The following is a 21764-nucleotide window of genomic DNA, read 5'->3' on the forward strand; positions in this document are numbered from 1 at the left end:
GATGGTTTCTAACCACGCACAATTGAGATTCAAATGGTGACATTGAATTTTAATTACATCATTTAGCCAGCTGAACGTGGCCTTTCAGTCTTTTCGAGACTTTTGCCTGTGTCTTCCCCGCAAGGCTTGTTATTACTCTTATATTGTTATAACTATATTTTGTTAAGCCTGTTATGTATGTATGTTTATTATTGTTCTTTTAAAATGTATGTACCTATGCAATTTTTCAATAAGTACTTACAAACTTACTTTGTAAGTACTTATTGAAAAATTGCATAATTTAAGTAGTTAAGTAGTACCTACTGAATACTACTTACTGAAATATTACACCTACACTGCCCTACACACCTACACCTACACTGTCGTGGATAAATAGTAAGTAGGAATAAGACGATTTTTAATTTAATAAGTATTGAGATTTCTTTTTTAATTTATTTGTATTTGTAAATATTTTTTTTACAACAGAAAAGTAGGTAAATTGTTTCTTTTTTAATCATTAATATTATATCTACCGTTACTATCACCCTGTCTGCTGTTAAGGAACTCCCGCCCGTTAAAAAGTCCCCGTATTTTCTCTGACCTGATCAAGTGGAGAGAGAAACGTCTGTGGAGGGTTGGAGGGTAAGGCCGGGAACACGAAGAGAAGAGAGAAAGAGAGGTATACAGAGCCAACAGTCTTGAAAAGACTGAAAGACCACATTCAGCTGTATGGAATTTAATTTCAAACAGTGACATCCAGTCTATCGCCCAAAATAATCCTTTAATTATTAGCCTATCCCTTAGTCGCAAAGGTATGGAGAAGGAGTGGTCTGGTCCTATTTTAAAGTGCCAAAAACGACACGGCATATGAGATAGTGAGACAAAAATGTAATTTTAAAGAAATTATTTTAAATTTACATACATACATACATATAATCACGTCTATATCTCTTGCGGGGTAGACAGAGCCAACAGTCTTGAAAAGACTGAATGGGCCACGTTCAGCTTTTTGACTTGATGATAGAATTGAGATTCGAATAGTGACATGTAGCTAGCCCATCGCCTAAAAAAAGGATCTCAAGTTTGTAAGCCTATCCCTTAGTCGCCTTTTACGACATGCATGGGAAAGAGATGGAGTGATCCTATTCTTTTTTCGTATTGGTGCCGGGAACCACACGGTATTTTAAATTTCATTGTGTATTTATGCCCGATTATGTTGATGTCAGACGAACCCGCGATAAGTCACGCTCTCATTAGTGCGAGTGGGGTGTGAGTGCACTTCGCACAGAGCACTGAACTGTTCTCATCTCTGTGACACTTTGTGAAGCCACGATTGCTGTGTTTATTCTTTTTTTTTAATTCAAAAAATGAAATACTTATTTTCTAATTACGGTTGTAATCAACTTGTTATTAAATGTAATTTGGATATATAAATAGTCAATAAAAGATAATTCTGTCTTAATTTTGGCCAGTGCTGCCGATCGATAATCCACTATCGATAATCTATTGAATTTATATAGGTAAATAGTAAAACTATCGATACTTACCCGCATCTTTATAAAAAGCGTTTTCAAGACTATAAGGTGTAAAGATGTGATTGTACCTACTTATGTACGTTTGAATGATCAAAGTAGACAGTTTGCGAAGAAAAATTACTTATTAACTTGATGATGATGATTTATTAACTTGGGATGAAGGATGAAGATTTATTAACTTGAGATTCTTCTTTTAGGTTATGGACTAGCAACCTGTCATTTTGACTTCTCAATCTATCTACTCAATTTCATAAAAAATCCACAAATCTGAACTTAACGTTTCAGTATTTTTAAAACTGTTTTCTCTGTCTGCCCCGCAAGGGACAAAGACGTGATTGTATGTATTCACTTAAGTGTAAAAAGCTCTAAATAGCAAGATTTTATCTTCTCTCCCTGTAAAAGCTCTCAAAAGCTTCACACCTACCTAATTAGCTACAATACAAGTGACAATCAATAGTGTTGTGATAAGACACGTAGGGTAAAGTCAGGATAGATGCCTCACTTTTTGAAATTGTCTTGTTATTTCAAATCTAATAAAATATCGTTACAAAATACTTTCAATATTACTTATTTGGTCTTTTTTCTTACATTACGGCTTATTTTAGATGGCCTAGCAATTACTGGTTGGGCAAAAAATGAGTTTCTGCAGACCCATTTTTTGAGGATAGGTGCCTACCCTATATGGATAGATGCCCCGCCATGAAAATATTAAGGAGGTTAGATGCCCATGGTGTGGGATAGATGCCGTATGGAATAAAAAATAGAAATATGCATGATTAAAATTTGTTTTATTGAGGCATATCAATCAACATGTTATGTAAATTATCTTCAAGTAAAATAATCATAAAGAATGAACAATTTTTAATAGTAAGTAATAAAAGTTTAAAAATCAACATGTACTCAGAATCTCTCTTTTCCACATCTTGAGCAATAATTTTTGTATGGTGTGCAGGTTACATGCAACCACTTCTGTCATGAAATGCACTGAATCCAATCGGATTTCGATTTTGTATTTTCATAGCTGTCAAAGCATTCTATGCAATTATTATCATCTGTATGTTTAGAGCTACCGTGCTTTTCTCTCTTATTTTTCTTCACAGACAAATCTTTACATTTCTCTTCTATCATTTTAGAGTAAGTAGCTGGTTTATCTTCAGTTTTGCTATTTGAACTCAAAATGATATGCCTTTACGTGAACTTTTTATTTCGTTTCAATCTTCAAAGCTTTTTTGTTTGTCTTTGTTAGTTTTCTTAACAGGTAAACCTTTGGTTTTCTTTCCTTTCGTTTTACAATTAATTAGTGGATAATCTCCACCATCACTACTTGAATTATAAATACTTTGTCTTTTTTGAGCTCCTCTTCCTTTACTTACTTTAACTTAATTATAATTTTCTTTCTCACTAAAATCAGTCTCACTGTAGTCAGCTTTATAATAAGTATTTCTCCTTTTTCTTTTATAAACTCTCTTAACTCGCTCTTTATCTTTGGTTTCTTTGTTTGCCTCCTTTAATTTTCCTTTTCCTTTAGTATCAGTCTTGTTTTAATTAGTTTTTACTTTCTTTTCAGTTTTATTCTTTTTTTTTTCTAACATAGTTTGTATTTGTAATTTTTTTCATTCAGCAATATGTATAGTTCTTTTTTTTATTTTTTTCTTCTGTATTAAGAATATCTGCAGATTGTTTTACCCTTTTAGACATTGTTAAAGGAATTTGTGGTATTGGTGATGCTTCGACCAAAAATTTTGAAGGTGTTTTTTTTTTCTTGTATGCTAGGTATCTAAAAACTAATGCAAGAAAAATTATAAAACATAGAAAATATATTAATTTATAATGTATAAAGATATGAGGGATAGACACTGTTAGGGGCACCTATACCGCGAAAAATCAAGGCAACTATCCTTTTTGATATGGATAGATGCCCTCATATATTTTTAATAAAATAAACACAAAACAACAACTATCTTAATATGGATGTGTAATTTAATAACCTGTGTACTGGTATAACAAAAATTATATGGAACTAATTAGTACTTGTAAAGTTATGAAGCTGTAAATACTTACATAAATAAAGTCCGAGCTGTTTGACACGTTCGCTGCGGAGATTATTGCACACACGAGAGAAATACGTCCACTTTCAGCGACGCACTTGCAGGGATTGAGGTGTGCGGAGACTTCGCTCCCGTTTTAACTTATTAAAACGTAGGTAGCTATTTGGGAAATATGAGTTCTAGAAAACGAGGCACCTATCCCACTGCGGCATCTATCCTGACTTTACCCTATGTTGCGAGGAAAATAAGGGGAGATTTTGTAGACACATAGATACTAGATGAGACACATTTAAGTTATAATAATAATACCCGCGTTAACAGTGATAGGTTGCTAGCCCATCGCCTAAGAGAATAATATCAAGTTTAAAAGCCTATCCCTTAGTCGCCTTTTACGACATCCATGGGAAAGAGATGGAGTGGTCCTATTATTTTTTCTATTAGTGATGGGAACCACACGGCACTTTTTAATCTCTTATCTCAATATCTCATTTAACAGTTTCAATTTCTGTGCAATGGAGATGTTATCAACAAACAAACTAAGTCTGTAGTTCATGTCTCATCTAGTTATCACTACAGCGTGTGTTTCACACGAGAAGCGTTTGTGTTGTCACACAAAACTGCTGATTGCATCTCCGAAGTTTGCAGTTTTTAATGACTTTTATTGGTAAAACATAATATTTAAATACATACATGCTTTCCGCCCGTGGGAATTTCCAGAACTTTCTCTCTCTATGCCAAATATTATCAAATTAAGTCAATTATTTTTTTGAGTTTAGCAGTTTTACAAACAATACATTTTCTCTTTTAATATTAAAATATCATGTACATACTTTTAACCGCCTTCAAAAAAAGGTGAATCTCAGTTTGACCTGTGTGTATGTAGGTATATGTCCGCGATTGTCTCGCGTTTCATTGAACCGATTTGATGCGGTTTTCAGAAAAATGTTTGTCACACTTAGGACAGGGTTTAAGGAACATAACCGATTTCAAAAAAAAGGAGGATATCGTTTGGAGGCGGTTGTCTTTTACAAAAAGTAGTATACAAAGAGGCATTTCAGTCTTCACAAGACTGTTGGCACTGTCTACCTTGCAAGGGATATAGACGTAGGTATAGGGATAAAGTTAGCTTCGGTCGTTGAGAGGCGAAGGAAGACTCATCATCCCATATCCGATAAGAACATTACATAGGTACCTACAAAAAATGACGCCTCTTTCCCGGAGGGGCAGGCAGAGAAAACATCTTTACACTTGCCACGATATCTGCATACTTCATTTGATATATTACTCTCTTCATGCAAGCTCGTCAGTTAAGGGTGCTCTTGACCTGACCTCTAGCTCAATTAAAACTACCTACAAAAATAATTCGATTTCGGATCCCGGCCGAATTTTCTCTGATTCGCACGGGTCTTGGATGTTTATCTATATAATATAAGTATGTATCTAATACAAAATATGGTATTGTTGTATCTCGTAATACAAAGTCTCGAACTTACTTCGAGGCTAACTCAATCTGTGTAATCAGTCCTGTATATATATATTTATTTGCAAATAAATAAAAACACTGATTATTCCAAGCAATTTTACGACTAACACGACGCGTGCGCGAATAGTTTAACCGAATTGTTCCGACGATATTATATTATGACTAATTGAATCAATCATATCAGGGGTAGATCAAAGTCTGTATAAACGTTTAGCGGAACAATTTGGATTCATTTGCTGTAAGAAGGGGTCTGTTTATAAAATAATTGTAGGTACAATTCAGAGGGTGACTTGTGCTTTTATGCTTACGCTTGCCACATAGACTCCAGCAGTACATTAGTTTGAATACTAACGAAAACATCGTGAGGAAACTTGCACATTCAGGATGCAGGAATGAGTTTGTTTCTATTTCGCGAAAAAATCAACTACTTTTTATGAAACTTTGCAGTTATAAAAGTGTAGCTTGACATTAGATTAACATAAAAAGTTCAAATTTATAGGGATGTAAAGCGTACGAAGTTGCGGACGATAGTAATTTAAATTAAATGTCATGAAGATTGTTCAAATATATGTATGTGTGACAAGGAAAGAAGTCTAATTACATACTTTCTATTTGTATAATCTTTTTTATCGATTAACAACTCCATAAATAGGTAGATAATTTCTTTTAAGTATTCAAGTATTTAGATAGATAGATAAATCTCTTTATTGCACCAAAAGAGTAAAACATACAAAACAGCACAAAAGAGACAGAGATAGTACCAACAAGTAGCCTTATTATTCCCGTTTCCTAACACTCGACTTTAAAAAGTGACATCCTAGCTTAAGATATCTTCCAAGTACTTCCACGTGACGCCTATTAGTGAAGCCTATTGTATAAAAATACTTGAGATGTCAAGGAAATCCCAGGAAACCGAAAACAATGGACTGAATTGAATTTGAGACGCGACACGCGCGCGCCACGCGGCGGATAGCGGAACTACCCTCTTGGTTAAACAATGGGGTGAAAATGGGAATTTTTTTAGTGAATTAGGTGTTATTGTTCACTTTGTTTTGTTGCTATAATAAGATTGTCACCTATTATTACTAAAACTTCTCCATTGAATGTCGTAAGGGGCGACTATACTATAATTACCAAAAAGACAGGCGGACGCAGAACTTTTAGTCCTAAAAATGGTCTTTATTTGTTTACTTCCTTTTTAACAAATCTGCCGAAACAATTTTTCGTCGAAATTTATTTTATACCTTTCTAGTGCGTCCATTTGCTACTATGTCTGGTAAAGTATTTTTTATTTACTGGTAAATTTATTTAATACATCTAAAATTAATACAACTATACTAATTAATTAGTATCAATATAATGGGAAAATATTTAAATACAAATTAAAAGAATACAAACATAACAATTTCATTCATAAAAATATTTCAAATTAAATTGTTTGTTAAATTTATTTAAGTATTGTATTGTTTGAGTAAATAAAAACACATTTTCTTGCCGACCGTCTTAGGGGCGCCAAGCAATTTGTTGCACTCGGGCTCGACAAACGCTAGGTCCGCGTTTTTACAGAACATGGTGTCAAGTTTCGTCTCAATGCTGACTACAATTACCCTCCTATTATTTTTGGTTTAAACGAAGTTCGGGGGATATAAACGTCAACAAACAGACGTTGTTACCCTAAAAGTGGTCACGTGTGGCTATTTTAGAAGATTATTATGGTTAATTGGGGCGGAAATTCTGATCCTTTTGTTATGCGTACGCTGGAAGAATAGCGACTATTTGTTTACAAGGTTTTTTTCTTGTCAATTTGGACGGTTGATAGGATATGGATATTGGATTTTTAACCTTACTACTTCAAAGATAAAGGTGGTACTTAGTTTGACTATGTTTTTCTCAATTTATATTTGTGCGCGATTATCTCGCGTTTCGCTGAACCGCGAAAACCGCATCAAAAGGATGCGGTTTTCGGGAAGGTGTTTGTTACACTTAGGAGAATTTGGAAGTTTAATCGATTTCAAAAAAGGAGGATATCGATTAGGGGCGGTTCTCTATTTACAAAAGTTATGAATAGTACTTATAAATTCATGTGTGTCAGAATCGCGGGTGTACCTCACGGATTTAAATATCTTGTAGCGGGAGCGATGATTCGGCTCGACCGCCACCAAAGGGAAGATCTTCCGCCAGGCTAGGTGTTATGCCTGGGGAACCGCGGCTCCGACGATGTTGTGTCGGAGGTTGTATATATAGCTCCAATCCGTGAAATCTTTGAAATCGCGTCTCAGATTCTTCGCTGCTATTGGTTGAGCGCGTCATTTTCTTCGCGATGATTGACAGTAGTTGTTTGATTTGATGTTTGTGGCGAATGGCGTAGAGATGTCGCCACAGTACTCCCCCCCCAAGACCGGAGGTCTGAAATCTTGATCTTGCTGTGCAATCTGTGCTTCAGTTGTAGCTTGCAAGTGCCAGTTGTCTTCCAGTGAGTCGGAAGTTGCTCGAAGTCCTAGTGAGTCAGGAGTGAGCCGTTGCGTTGCTCGTAGTCTGCGGTGAGTCGAGACAGTAGAGAGAGAAGTCGAATTGTTGGCGCCGGTAGATATCGTGAAGAGCTGCCACGCTGGAGAGAAGAGCGGCCGTCGAAGAGATCCAGGCGTGGGCTGCGGTAGATGCGTCGGTCGCCGAAGTCGATGAGAGTGAGTGCGGGTGGAGACAGGACCAGGAAGCTCGTTGAATTGGCTGCGATGGACCTGCTGCGATACCCAGTTGCTGGCTTGCTGTGAGACTGCTTGCAGAGTGAGGAGTGATGCTGAGGATTGGAGTTGATGATGATGGAGAAGGTTGCTTCCAATCACGTCGGGGTCACCAATGTAGCGGGAGCGATGATTCGGCTCGACCGCCACCAAAGGGAAGATCTTCCGCCAGGCTAGGTGTTATGCCTGGGGAACCGCGGCTCCGACGATGTTGTGTCGGAGGTTGTATACATTCAGTCAGAAAAGTATCGGGAATGGATTATTTATGTATGGTTCCAAATTCAAATTTTTGGTTTTTTTTGTTGTTGTTAGATTGGCACACCTGTTTTCCATTTTGGCGCGGAGTTTGAGTTGCATCTGTTGTTTACATTAAATACAGTGCTATTTTTAGTTATATCATATCTAGTGTGTATTGCTAATTTCATAATGGATAAAAACATCGAACAAAGAGTTTGTCTTAAATTTTGCATTGCCAATGGAATATCGTGTTCGGAGTCACTGAAAATGTTACAGAAGGCTTACGGTGAATCGACTTTATCAAAAACTCGTGCTTATGAGTGGTACAAAGCGTTCAAAAGCGGTCGAGATGTGATGGAAGATTTGCCTCGCTCTGGTAGGCCATCAACGTCTGCAACTGAAGTTAACATCGCAAAAGTGAAGGAAATAGTGACTGAAAATCCTCATTCAACTTTGAGAGAGATAGCCACCGAACTTTCTGTATCTCACGAGTCGATCCGTACCATTTTAACTAATAATTTGGGTATGAAACATGTTGCCGCTCGGCTAGTCCCAAAAGACCTGAATTTTTTTCAAAAACTCAATCGCATGAGAGTCGCTGAGGACATGCTAGAACGAGTCAATTCCGACCCAACATTCATGAAACGCATTGTTACTGGTGACGAGACGTGGGTTTACGAGTTTGACATGCAAACTAGTCAACAAGCTTCGGAGTGGCGCCTTCCAACTGAACCGAAACCGAAAAAACCACGCCAAAGTCGTTCAAAAGTCAAAGTCATGTTGACTGTTTTCTTTGACTATCGCGGTGTTGTGCACTCGGAATTCTTGCCGGAAGGTCAAACGGTAAATAAGGAATATTATTTGAGTGTTATGCGGCGTTTAAGAGAGCAAATCCGACGAAAAAGGCCAGATTTGTGGAAAGAAAATTCTTGGATTTTGCACCATGATAATGCACCTTCGCACAAGGCCATCATTGTGAACGAATTTTTAACCAAACACTCAACAAATACCATCGAGCAACCACCATATTCACCAGATATGGCTCCAGCCGACTTTTTTCTTTTTCCTAAACTTAAATTACCACTTCGTGGCACCCGTTTTCAATCGGTAGAAGACATAAAAGAGAATTCGCGGCGAGAACTGACCTCAATTCCGGAAACAGCGTTTAAAAAATGTTTTGATGATTGGATTATTCGTTGGCGTAAGTGTATCGTTTCTAAAGGAGCATATTTTGAAGGTGATAAAATAAATTTGGATGAATAACAAACAGTTTGTGTATTATTGATCTTTTCCCGCTACTTTCTTGACAGAGTAGTATATAGCTCCAATCCGTGAAATCTTTGAAATCGCGTCTCAGATTCTTCGCTGCTATTGGTTGAGCGCGTCATTTTCTTCGCGATGATTGACAGTAGTTGTTTGATTTGATGTTTGTGGCGAATGGCGTAGAGATGTCGCCACAATCTGTTTTGGATTAAAAACAGATATCGAATGTGTACCTCAGTGTACCTATTCTAAAAATCTGTGTACCTCCTTCTATGTAAAGATTTTTAAATAAAATAGGTACACCCGCCATCTTGACGTCAGGTCCGCGGGTGTACTTCTAGTTAGAATATGTAGGTAAGTAAACTGTATATGTTGATTTGGTACCTCTTGTGTACCTGCAGAAACAAATATTAAATAAATAAAAAATATTAAGGGTACTGAGAAAATATTTTTAATTTATTTTAAAAACTTTTTTTTACACATCCAGATAACATCTTCATCCTGGCTTTAGTCCCGGTTGCATCCTCACCACTCTGGAGATGAGCCCGTGGTACGCCCTTGACCATGGATCCTGGATTGGGTGAGTCAGGTACACGACACAACTTCTTACCTTCGAATTTTTGCAGATGAACCTGAACCCGCTGTATTGACCAGGGTCACACATTTAGATAACTTTATAAGCAGATTCCTAACGATGTTTCCTCTTTACCGTAAAAGCATTAGTTAGCACTCAAACTAATGTGTGTATATTACTTAGAAAAAGAGTCATCGCTTCATAGGATTTGAGCTTGCGTTTCTATAATGGTTGACCAACGAATCCAATTTTTAAGAGTAATAAAACTTTTTTCTTTTGTTGCCGTGTAGTTCCCGGCGGCGGCGTTGGCATGGACATCGTAAAAGGTAACATACAGGGATGGCTTTAAAGTTGTAATTTTTCTTTTACGCTACAGGATAGCAACCTGTTACTATTTGAATCTCAATTCTATCATTAAGCCAAACAGCTGAACGTGGACTATTGGTCTTTTCGAGGCTGTTAGCTCTGTCTACCCCGCTAGGGATATAGACGTGATAATATGTATGTATGTAATAAAACAAAGTCATAAGAGAAATTATATATATTTCAATATATTTCTTCACAACAGTTATACCACACTGCCTGTCTACATTACATCCCTTACAAATTCATATTCTAAATCACAATATCACCAAACACACGCAAAATACAAAAAAAATATCTAACATCTGTATTATATCTTGTTTATATTTTGAACATCTTGGAAATGATTGGCTTTAATTTATAAACAAATAAGAAAATATTTTAATCTCGGCATAAAAACCATTAACTTTTTTAATTAGCAAAAGCAAAAAGGATAAAAATAGCAGCATAACAGCGCCATCTGTTACGCAGCAGTCGAAATAAAACTACACATTTAATTCAAAGATGGCGCCAATTATTGATGAGAGATATTCAAAATATAATTTAAAAAATATATAATCAGATTTAGATAATAAATAAATATTGCTATTCGATTTTATACACAATAAATCATTGAGTTAAATTAAGTTTTGATTTTTTGAAAGAAAATTTTAATTTCATTTTCTTAAATAAAGAGTATTTATAAACAAAATATAGGAACCTTTTAATTTCACAAAGGTTACTCATTTCTTATGAGTGACAGAGAAAGAAAGATTTGTACCTATGTGTTATAAGTGTGTGACATAAAAGAGAAGCGAGCGTAAGGAGGATTTATTCGCGGGTAAATATCCGCCATTTTGAAACAAAGTGACTCTTGAAGTCAGGGTTTCACACGAAGCGACGTCCGTCTGACCTCCACAACCTTCGCAAAGAAACCTAATCTGTTTTGGATCATATTTACACATCCAGTTGCCTGAATGTGCAAGTTTTCTCCCAACGGTTGCTATAAGAGCAATTTGCTTATGTTTTACGTCACACTATCGGTTTCAATAACTTAATAATAAAAATATAATGTTAGAAATGTTTTTAATATTATTATGGAAGGTTATAACCGTGAAAAATAATATTTTTCTCTTATCCATTTGACAGGACATCTTGAACCGTACCACGGTTAAAAAATGAAAAAGATGAAATGAAAATTATCTTTCAAAATTTAATATTATAGAAACTAAATTATTGACTCGTTATATAGCAAGAATCGATCCACGATTATACAGAGTATATATTTATATAATCACATGTTAAGTGGCAGAGGTTTTCGATTATCTGAAATTTAAAAACGGTCGATTGTTATTAAATCGATGAATTTTTCTTTTTATAAATATAAATCGATAAAATAATCAGTTGACAGTTTTCTTTCCTGTATTTATTCTCATAAAAATTTAATTATAATATGTTTATCTGCTTTTAAATCTTAAAATTGTTGATGTTATAATTAAATGTCAAGGAACATAACAAAAAAAAAATCAACCAGGGAAGTACATACAAATTGGAAGATAAACTCCTAAATTATTTTTCGTAATTCAAAAATACCTTCCTTGCTTTATCTTTTCGATTCTCCATCTCTTTCTTATAACACCAACAGGAAAGGGAAATAACATTTTTCCTTTCAAAAGTTTGTAAACACGAGTGTGACTACCAGTATGTACCTACTTCCATGATCAATATAATAGTATCATACAAGTTTTAGTATTAATTTTTTTTTATTCATCCTGTGCAGAATTTCTGAATGTTAAACCATTAGAGCATCGGTTAGCATTCAAAATAACATAGCCTCTTATATTTTATGACATTTTAATATTTTTTTTGTTCATAGTTCATACTCAATATGAATAAATCATTTGACGCCAAGATTAATATTAGACACTGTTCACCCTGTAAAGGGAAAAGACGTGATGTATTTATATATTTTCTACAAACAAATCGATGATTAAGTAAATCTAGACTCTATATGAGTACAATATAGGTAGTTTTCTCTTTATAATGACAAGTTCACAAGAGTTTAGTAAGCGCTCAGATCATTGCCAACAAAAAGTTTATATCCCAAAAGTAGCTTTAAGGTAAATAATCATTGATACCTTTATGTAGATAATTTATTAATTTACAATTACTCTTTACATAATTTTCCGATTAAACTTAGCATTTTGAAAAAAAAAAAAAAAAATTAATTTTTTTTTTGACATTTGACTTCCCGTATTTTTTGTCCATAAACATTAATGCTGGGAAAATTATTTTCAGCTAGTTAGGAATTTATACATACATACATACATATAGTCACGTCTATATCCCTTGCGGGGTAGACAGAGCCAATAGTCCCGAAAAGACTGAATGGCCACATTCAGCTGCTCTGCTTAATGATGGAATTGAGATCCAAATAGTGACAGGTTGCAAGCCCATCGCCTAAAAAAAAGGATCGCAATTTTATAAGCCTATCCCTTAGTCGCCTTTTACGACATCCATGGGAAAGAGATGGAGTGGTCCTATTCTTTTTCGTATTGGTGCCGGGAACCACACGGCACTGGAATTTATGAATGCCTTAATTGAGCAGGCGAATGTTAAAAGTAAATGTTAAGTTTCATTCGAAAGCTTCTAATAGGGATAATGATCGGTTAATAACAAAAATATTGATCTAAGCGCTTATGACAAAAGCGTAATGGCGCCATCGTTAAATTCAAACTCACAAACCACATTCACATCGATTTATTTTTCTTTCTGTAATAAAGTTCAAAAGGGGCGAAAGAAATCGTTTCTACATTCATTTATTGTGCATTAATAATATAACTATATTGCTTATCTCTCACAAGTTTTTATAAATACAATTATACAAAGATGGCGCCACCGTCATCCGTAAACCCAAACCAGGCAAGCCTCACAGTCATTCCAATTTATTAATACCTAATAATGCCAAAAATCTACAACAACTACCCACTGAGAACTTTAAAATCCCTAATTTTTAGTATAACTTCATTGCTTTGAGGGACGTTATTGCGCGCGCGCACATAATAGGCCACGTGTATTAAAATGTAACTTTTGTCCATTTTTTTGCACATAGTTTGCCTGAAGGGCGTTTACTTTTATGCTAGTCTGGTTACAAAGATAAAACATAATGTATGCCAGCTGCTTCTCTTCCGTGCAAATTGTTAAAGTCAACCAAGGGAAGGGCTAGTAAACTTGGGCATTTTCTTTTAGGCGAAACGGAACACCTAAAGAGTACATATCACATGTCTTTTCTATGCATTTCAGAGTTCTTTCTTTCTTTTTATAATAACTCTTAAAAGCCGTATAAACATATTTAATAATAAAAGTAATGTTCAATTTTGTAGGTTTGACTAAAAACCCTTGGTCAGAATTTAAAAAAAGGCATTTCAAAACAGCATTAAAGTTACATTTTAAAGGACCTTATAAACGATGCGACATCACCGCAGTCGCTTCCTAATCCATTTAAATTAACACTGTCTAATATTTAAACAAGGAGATTCTCTTTTTAACAATGAGTAATTTTTTGTATTACTTTTTTTTAGCATCGATAATTCTAATCGTTATGTACACTAGACGTAAAATTTCAATAAATAAAAATGTTGTGTACATTTTAATGTACAGTCGATCACTTCTTAGTATGCAAGGGTGTATGTATGTTTGTCAAATGACATCCGTGGCGGTCAAATGCCCAAATTTCTCAAGTATTCTGTATTGAAACTTTGAGATATATGTTTTTTTTAAAGATCACACAGCTTGTCAATGTCATTCTAAGTTGGTATAAATCAGACCATGGCAAGGAATTTTTTTTTGCATAATGATATATTTGAAACAACAAAGTTAAATGAACGATTCATCTACAACATTCATATACCGTAAGAAATCAATTTTTTTTTGTCTCTTAAAAAAATTGTATTTAACATACACACGAAGAAATCGACAGTACATTACAAAAATACTCGTTCGTATCGTTTCGTAATATTGATTTGACATTATTTTTTTTTTACTTTTAATTACGATTTTGACATATATCTGTTCTGGCTTGAGAACAACACGTGTATTTACTTCTAAATTGCCATCACAAAAAATTTCTTCAACCCTACAAAGCACTTACAGCTTTAAAATTACGTCACAAAAGCCATAGCCAATTTTTCTTGGTTTATTACGTCTTAAAAATAACACATTTTTTTATCTCTGGACAGCAACATTTTAGCGCTCGTTGCCACTTGGTGTTGCCATAATTGAACATCTTAATTACGTACTAAAATAGTATTTTTTTTAAATTTACTTCCATATACAGTCATAATGTTAAGAAATACATTAATCATTACTAAGCAAATTAGTGTTCTTACCAATATCTTTGTATTATTGATTTCAATGAACAAACATAATTACAGATTTTTTTTTACAACGTTAAATTAAAAAAACCCTACCCTAAATTATGAAGACTAGTTTCCAACACACAAATAAATGCACCAAATTGTCTATGAAAAGTAAAAAAAATGTCTAAAAATCTATGTTAACTTTGTTCTCTTGAGATCAGGCATTATTTTTTTTACAAATTGTACTATGATTTCTTAGAAATGCAATTTTAATGTTTTTTTTTTGTTCTTTTTTTAATACTGATATAATATGTAATGAGACCAATTAGAAATTCTTTATTGATTATCGAGTACTTTCTTTACTGATTTTTTTATATTGATATTTGTTTTAATAATAGTTTTTTGAAGACATGTTGAGTTCGAACAAACAAAAGTGCGTAAACATCATTAGTTAAAATATAAAAAGATACAAATAAAAACGTATGTATATTAATCACTTCATTTTACGAAAACTACAGCAAAACCGAGAAGTAATTTGTACGAGTATTTAACGTTAACATTTTTAGTCACGCTAAAAAGTTTACAGTTCACAAAGATTTTGTGTGTCTTTAATACAGCACACTTAATATAATTGAATTAAATGAACATAAAATAATCAAATGCAGATACAAAGTTTACCATAATAACAATGTGCTAATCAATTTTTTGAAATCAAGAAAATATTTTCACTATTACAGTTTATCGACAATGAAATGGGAAAATCAACCCTATTAGGTCACTTCTCAAAGACCACAATTATCATTTCACTCAAATATTGTGGCGACTGTTCTACTAAACTAATTTTAAACAGGCTGTCATCAAATTGACAACCTCTATTTTGCACAAACACGTATACTAACATGTGTTCTTTTCTTTGTATATAAAAATTAAAACAGCCTCATGAGTGGGAATGAGAGGGAGGATAAATACCATTCTTTATATTTCATCGCAGACAATTGCGAATGTTTGATATAAGAGTATAGAATAAGAACCATTTCTAGGAAAAAAAAAACACAGGTAAAAACACATAACAACGACATCTACCATCAATTCTGGAAACAAGTTGGTCGTAACGAGCGAGTATATATTTATCTCCCTCTAACCTATGTGAAATTATAGCAGCGTCTCCTTCCTTCATTGAAGATCGTTTTTGGAAGTAGATTCAATCGTCGAATCAATTAATCATCGGAACTATGAGCTCCAGTATGGTTTTCTCGCTTTAATTTATAGCATTTTATAGCGGCGTCTCTTTCTTTCATCGAAAAGCGTTAGTTTTTAAAGGCAGTGTAGGTACTATTAATTTTCGAGTTATTTAGCTATTTGGACTATGAGTGACTCGATTTAGGCGTGATTGGTCCAATTTCCGATTGAACATCGGACCTCTCACTCTAGCCTTTATGATTTTACAGCGGCGTCCCCTTCCTTCATTGGCATTAGTTTTTGACAGATGAATGAATCCTCGAATTAGTTATAAAAAAAATACGCGATGTTATACAGTCGTCTCGCTCTAACCTATGTGACTTTATAGCGGCGTCTCTTTCCTCCACTGGAACGCGTTAGTTTTGACAGCTGGGTTGTTGGAACTGGCGCTGGCGGCTAGGGCGACGCCGGTGCGACGTATGTTAGCTGCTGCATTGTCTGAAACAATAAATATAAATATAGGCTAATTATTTATATATGACCGATCAATACTTACAGGAAACATAATATATAAGCAATTCAGTGAGCCGTGTGTAAAGTTCAGCTGTTGGGCTTAATGATAGAATTGAGATTCAAATAGTGACAGGTTGCTGCTAGCCCATCGCCTAAAATAAGAATCCCAAGTCAATAAGCCTATCCCTTAGTCGCCTTTTACGACACCCATGGAAAAGAGATGGGGGTGTTCCTAATCTTTTTTATATCGGTGCCGAGAACCACACGGCATTAATATATACATACATACATATTATCACGTCTTTATCCCTTACGGGGTAGACAAAGCCACCAGTCTTGAAAAGACTGATAGGCCACGCTCAGCTGTTTGGCTTAATGATAGAATTGAGATTCAAATAGTGACGGGTTGCTAGCCCATAGCCTCAAAGAAGAATCCCAAGTAAATATATATTAACATACATACATACATAAAATCACGCCTCTTTCCCGGAGGGGTAGGCAGAGACTACATATAATACTAATATATATTTAAATGTGTAAAAAATTAACTCACCAAGTCCATTCCTGACGTTGGCGACCAATCTCATGGCTGGGTTGGTCACGATGCCGTTCCTTTTGTTTTTGCTGTTGGCAAACAAAACAATATTATTAATGGCAACACTTGAATACTTCACAAGACATTATTACCGACTGATATGTTTCTCTTTGTCTTCTATAAATAAATTTTATGTCTCAACTTTTTCGGGCCACTGATTTATATTTCAGATTTGAGTTTGTGGAGGGAGAAAGGACCTTTATCCAACAAAATGGAACACAAATATCGGGTAATAAATATTAATCACTGTATTAGAAAATCTTTTAATTTGTGGCGACATCTCTACGGCACAAGTCACAACAGCAAATCACGCGACGCAATCAGCCAATAACAGCGTGGAGTCTAAATCGCGAAAGATTTCACGGATCGGAGCATATATATATATATATATACATACAACAACCTCCGACAAAACATCGTCTGTCGCGCGGTTCCCCAGGCGTCACACCTAGCCTGGTGGAAGATCTTCATCATCGCTCCCGCTACAATTTAGCTAGAGTTTTATGAGTTTCGTAGCAAAATGGCGCAAGGAAAAGAGGATTCGTCGTGTACGTTTGTATGTTCGTATGTCACAGTTTTATCAAATTAGCTTGCTTTAAAATAAACAATATTATTATTTCGTCGGCTGTCACTTATGTTAAATAAAAATTAGTTTATAAGGCGTTTCCAGAAACAAACGTAGTAAAAGTAAGTAAAAACAAAAATACAATAAATAATTTTACACGAAATACATACATACATATAATCGTCTATATCCTTTGCATAGTGGCAGGTTGCTAGCCCATCGCCTAAAAGAAGAATCCCAAGTCTTAAGCTTATTAAGCCTACCCTTTATTCGCTTTTTCGACATCCATGGGAGCGAGATGGAGTGGTCCTATTATTTTTTTTATTGGTACCGCGAACCACACGGCACAAGAAAGGCATAAAAAATTCGTAATGCGTTTTTTTTAAGATATTTGCACGATTATAAGGGCTTTATTATACTAAAATAATTAGTTTTTTTTGTTAAATGGTTACAACTAGAAGACATTCCATTAAGAATAACAAAAAATTTAAAATAGAAATGGCTTCTGTTGTGTTATGTTAATAAAGTGCCAAGTGCGGGATTAATTAAGTTTAATAATAGCACGCTTCTCATTATTATTAATTTATGCAGATGTTAACACATTAATTTTTACAAAGTAATCTATTTAATTAGTTTATTTATTTATTTAAAAATTCCATTATAATTTCGTCAAAGATTAACATACCATTATATAATTCTCGTAGTACATTCGTAACGTCGTACATTAATATTGAAAAATCAATCTTACTCAGTTCAACAAAACAATGTGTTAACAACTTTATTTATACTGTAACGTTAATGAAATGACATATGTATGTTAGTTTGTAAGCCTTTGTTAACTTTGCCACCCCCATCCACACTAATAATAAAGAGGAAAGATTTGTATGTTTGTGTGGAATAAACTCAAAAACTACTGGTCCGATTTTGATAAAATTTGGCACAGATATAGAATAGACCTTCAAAAGTGACATAGGCATAAAGTTGTTTTGAAATAAATTAGAATTTACTCTTTATTTATTTCAAAATATAAAACACAAAAATTTGTCCACCCGTGCGAAGCCGGGGCGGGCCGCTAGTTTTTAATAAACAAATTACACTCGAGACAAAATAGACGAATTTATATGACTGTTGTCTTCACTTGCATTTCAAATATCTTTTAATCTGACCTCCGCAACCTTTGCAGGTAAACACCTAACCCGTATTGGATCAATGATTACACCTAGGTACAGTTGCCTGAATGTGCAGGTTTCCTCACGATGTTTTCCCTCACCGGTTAGTATTCAAACTAAGGTACGTAACTTTGATAATAGTCAATGGTGCATGGCCGAGGTGGGATTCGAACCTTTGCCTTTCTGCGCATCACGCATTTTAACCGTACACAAAATAAAATACCACGATTTCTTTACAAATACACACAATGTGAGTTCTACCTTATCTCCAATTATCTATGCGTCATGCAACGATATAATATCCAAACCTAAATCAAAAATGAATGATAGATGTTACAGTACAAATCCTATAGTGGAGTCAGCCAAAGCTTTTGCCTAGTGAGGGGCGATTGTGCTGTGAATATATATCTAATTGCCCACAACTTGATCCGCGTGAAATTGTGCACTTTAGGCGAGAAACATAGCCCATCTACATACAAACATATTATCACGTCTTTATCCTTTACGGAGTAGACGGAACCAACAGCCTTGAAAAGACTAAAAAGATAATTTTCAGCTGTATGACTTGATGATGGCCTATTTTTTACTCCTAAAGTCTTTTTTTTAATCTATATAATTTCAATATCAATCTGATGATTTATTTTGAACCCAAATCGTCATATTTTGATTGATATGATTTTTTTTATTTTATGTTAGTGAATATTCTCAATCTTATACTACTTTTTTTTTGGACAAATAACACAGATTGAGTTAGCTTTGAAGTAAATTCGAAACTTGTGTAACGAGATCCTAACTCAATGATACTTTATTTCATTATAAATATTCACATAGATAAACATCCAAGACCCAGACCAATAAGAGAAAGTTCGTTTCCCATCATGCCCTAACCGGGTTTCGAACCCGGGACCTCCGGTGTCAGACAAGCGTATTACCGCCACACAGAGGCCGTCTAACTTCTTCAGGTAGTCCGAATTTCGACAGATTTTTTTTGTAAAATCACATGTTCTTTAACATACATACATATAATCACGTCTATTTCCCTTGCGAGGTAGACAGAGCCAACAGTCTTGAAGAGACTGACAGACCACATTGAGCTATTTGGCTCAATGATAGAATTGAGATTCAAATAGTGACAGGTTGCTAGCCCGTCGCCTAAAAGAAGAATCCCAAGTTTGTTAGTCTATCCCTTTTCTTTAAACCTTAACCAATTTATGAAACCAAAACCATGATGACACACGAAATGATTGAACAGTTGCCTAGTATCAAGCAGTCCCTTGATTATTCAGACAGTGTAACCCGGAAGGGATACAGACGTGATTATATGTATGTATGAACTTGTTAGTCATCCTAATATAAAAGTCATAGTCACGTGATAAAGTAAAAAAAAACTATTATTATACATAATCAAGGACCTGCCACCCCCCCCAAATTCAAATCCCAGCACAATCACCGTCCCTCCCAACATTGTGTTCACTCACGTTTTCTTAAATATCTTGCCTCTCGCTCGCCCGATACTGCCCACGAGGCGGATGTAAGCGAGGCGACTTTTCGACGGCATTCTTAATTCGCTACATATAAATATATATATATATCCAATAATATTCTTATATATATATATTTCTTATTCTAATATAATATATATACATATATAATATAGACTTTCGGCCAAGGCTGTTTATATTATATATATATATATATATATGTATATATAAGAATGTTATTGGAGGTTCACGCTATGTTTATCTATACTTCATTCTACTAATATTATAAGTGCGAAAGTTTGTATGACAGGATGTCAGTATGGATGTTTGTTACTCTTTCGCGCAAAAACTACTGAACCGATTACGATGAAATTTATGTAGTATGTAGGTAGCTGAAGACCCAGAATAACATTTACAACACATTATATATTTGTTCTTTACGATATATGGACTATATGAGGAATCTTACAGAAATTAAGCATAGTACAGTAATATTGAGAAAGACATAGGTACCTTTTAAACGAAAAAAAGTACCTACTGTGAACCATAGAACTTGCGAGAAACAAAGTACGCGTGAGAATCCGTGAGAAAATCTAATTTAATTAATAAATTGTTAGTGAATTTTTACCAATAATTCTATAAAAATAACAATGTATAAAATAAATCATAACGTGAACCTATTTGTTAAGTAACATAACGTAAAAAGGCTTAAAAAATAACAAAAGCAAAAGCTGTACATTTCTTTTTCAAGTCTTACTCTCATACAATCGTTATAACTTACATTAAAAATAATTACAACTTAGGTTACACAATTAAGATTAAGTTTGTTGGCTTCAATAGTATCTTATAGTTCAGGGTTTTTACTCTTGGGTATTACATGGTATTAATTCATGTTTTAAGAGATCTATATTTGTAAATTGACGTCCGGTGAAAATGCTGCAGCGTAGTTTGTTCCGCCGCTACTTCTACACATGCGCTTTAGAAGCGGTTGTAGTCGTATAATTATGACATATATACGACATATAAATCTAATGATTTAAGTGATGTGACGTCAATAAGTGATACCTTGTATCCAATTTTGAAATAAATCTATTCTATTCTGCAGGGTTGAAAGTAGTTGGTTTCTCATACGGCTGAAAATATTTCATTTTCAACTGGGCGACTATTTTTCTAAATTAACTGGCTAATGGCAAAATTCTAGAATTGTATTAATAAAAAAGTGGTCAATTGATAACATTTTTCAATGATGACCATTTGAATAAAGCGCAGAATTGAGTTACAACCTTGAGTCTTCTTATTACTTAATTCAATATTATGCTCTTTCTAGAAAAAAGTATTCTTTACACTAAAACATTTTGCGTGCATCTAAGTTTCATGGCATATAACCTCTCCGTCACATTCTTATTTCTTAATCTTATTATCATATATTTTTTTTAATAATTAAAAAAAAAGGAATAAATTTCACCATTCTTTTTTTTATAATTAAAAAAAAAAAAGAAATCTATTTTGAATGAATTCTTACCTGTCGTTCCTATCTTGTTGCTTGCTGTCCCTCCCCAGTATAATTCTCATGTGCGTGTCGCGATTGAAGTGTGTATCAGTCAGTACAGGTTGGGTGATACTGGCCGGCTGTGATCCTGTAATCGAAATAAATCGATTTATAATATCTACATCGATTGTGGTAGAATACGTACATACATAC

General features: G+C 34.4%; 1 protein-coding gene across 5 annotated transcripts in view; it reads right to left on the reverse strand.

The window, feature by feature from the left end:
* Positions 1-10386: 10386 nt before the first annotated feature.
* The window catches only part of LOC106142097 (ankyrin repeat domain-containing protein 50), a 76516-nt gene continuing 65138 nt past the window's right edge, over positions 10387-21764 (reverse strand). For 4 of the 5 annotated variants that reach the window (XM_060952872.1, XM_060952869.1, XM_060952870.1 and 1 more), the window contains exons 36-39: positions 21585-21699; positions 20060-20149; positions 16806-16876; positions 10387-16237 (exon numbers count right to left, since the gene is read on the reverse strand). In XM_060952872.1, the coding sequence (XP_060808855.1) occupies positions 16122-16237; positions 16806-16876; positions 20060-20149; positions 21585-21699 (392 nt within the window). In that variant the 3' untranslated portion in view covers positions 10387-16121. The remainder of the gene's footprint in view (positions 16238-16805; positions 16877-20059; positions 20150-21584; positions 21700-21764) is intronic. The other variant, XM_060952871.1, reaches the window with a different exon arrangement.

The sequence above is a fragment of the Amyelois transitella genome, chromosome 30, assembly GCF_032362555.1.
Source record: "Amyelois transitella isolate CPQ chromosome 30, ilAmyTran1.1, whole genome shotgun sequence".
NCBI classification, from domain to species: domain Eukaryota; kingdom Metazoa; phylum Arthropoda; class Insecta; order Lepidoptera; family Pyralidae; genus Amyelois; species Amyelois transitella.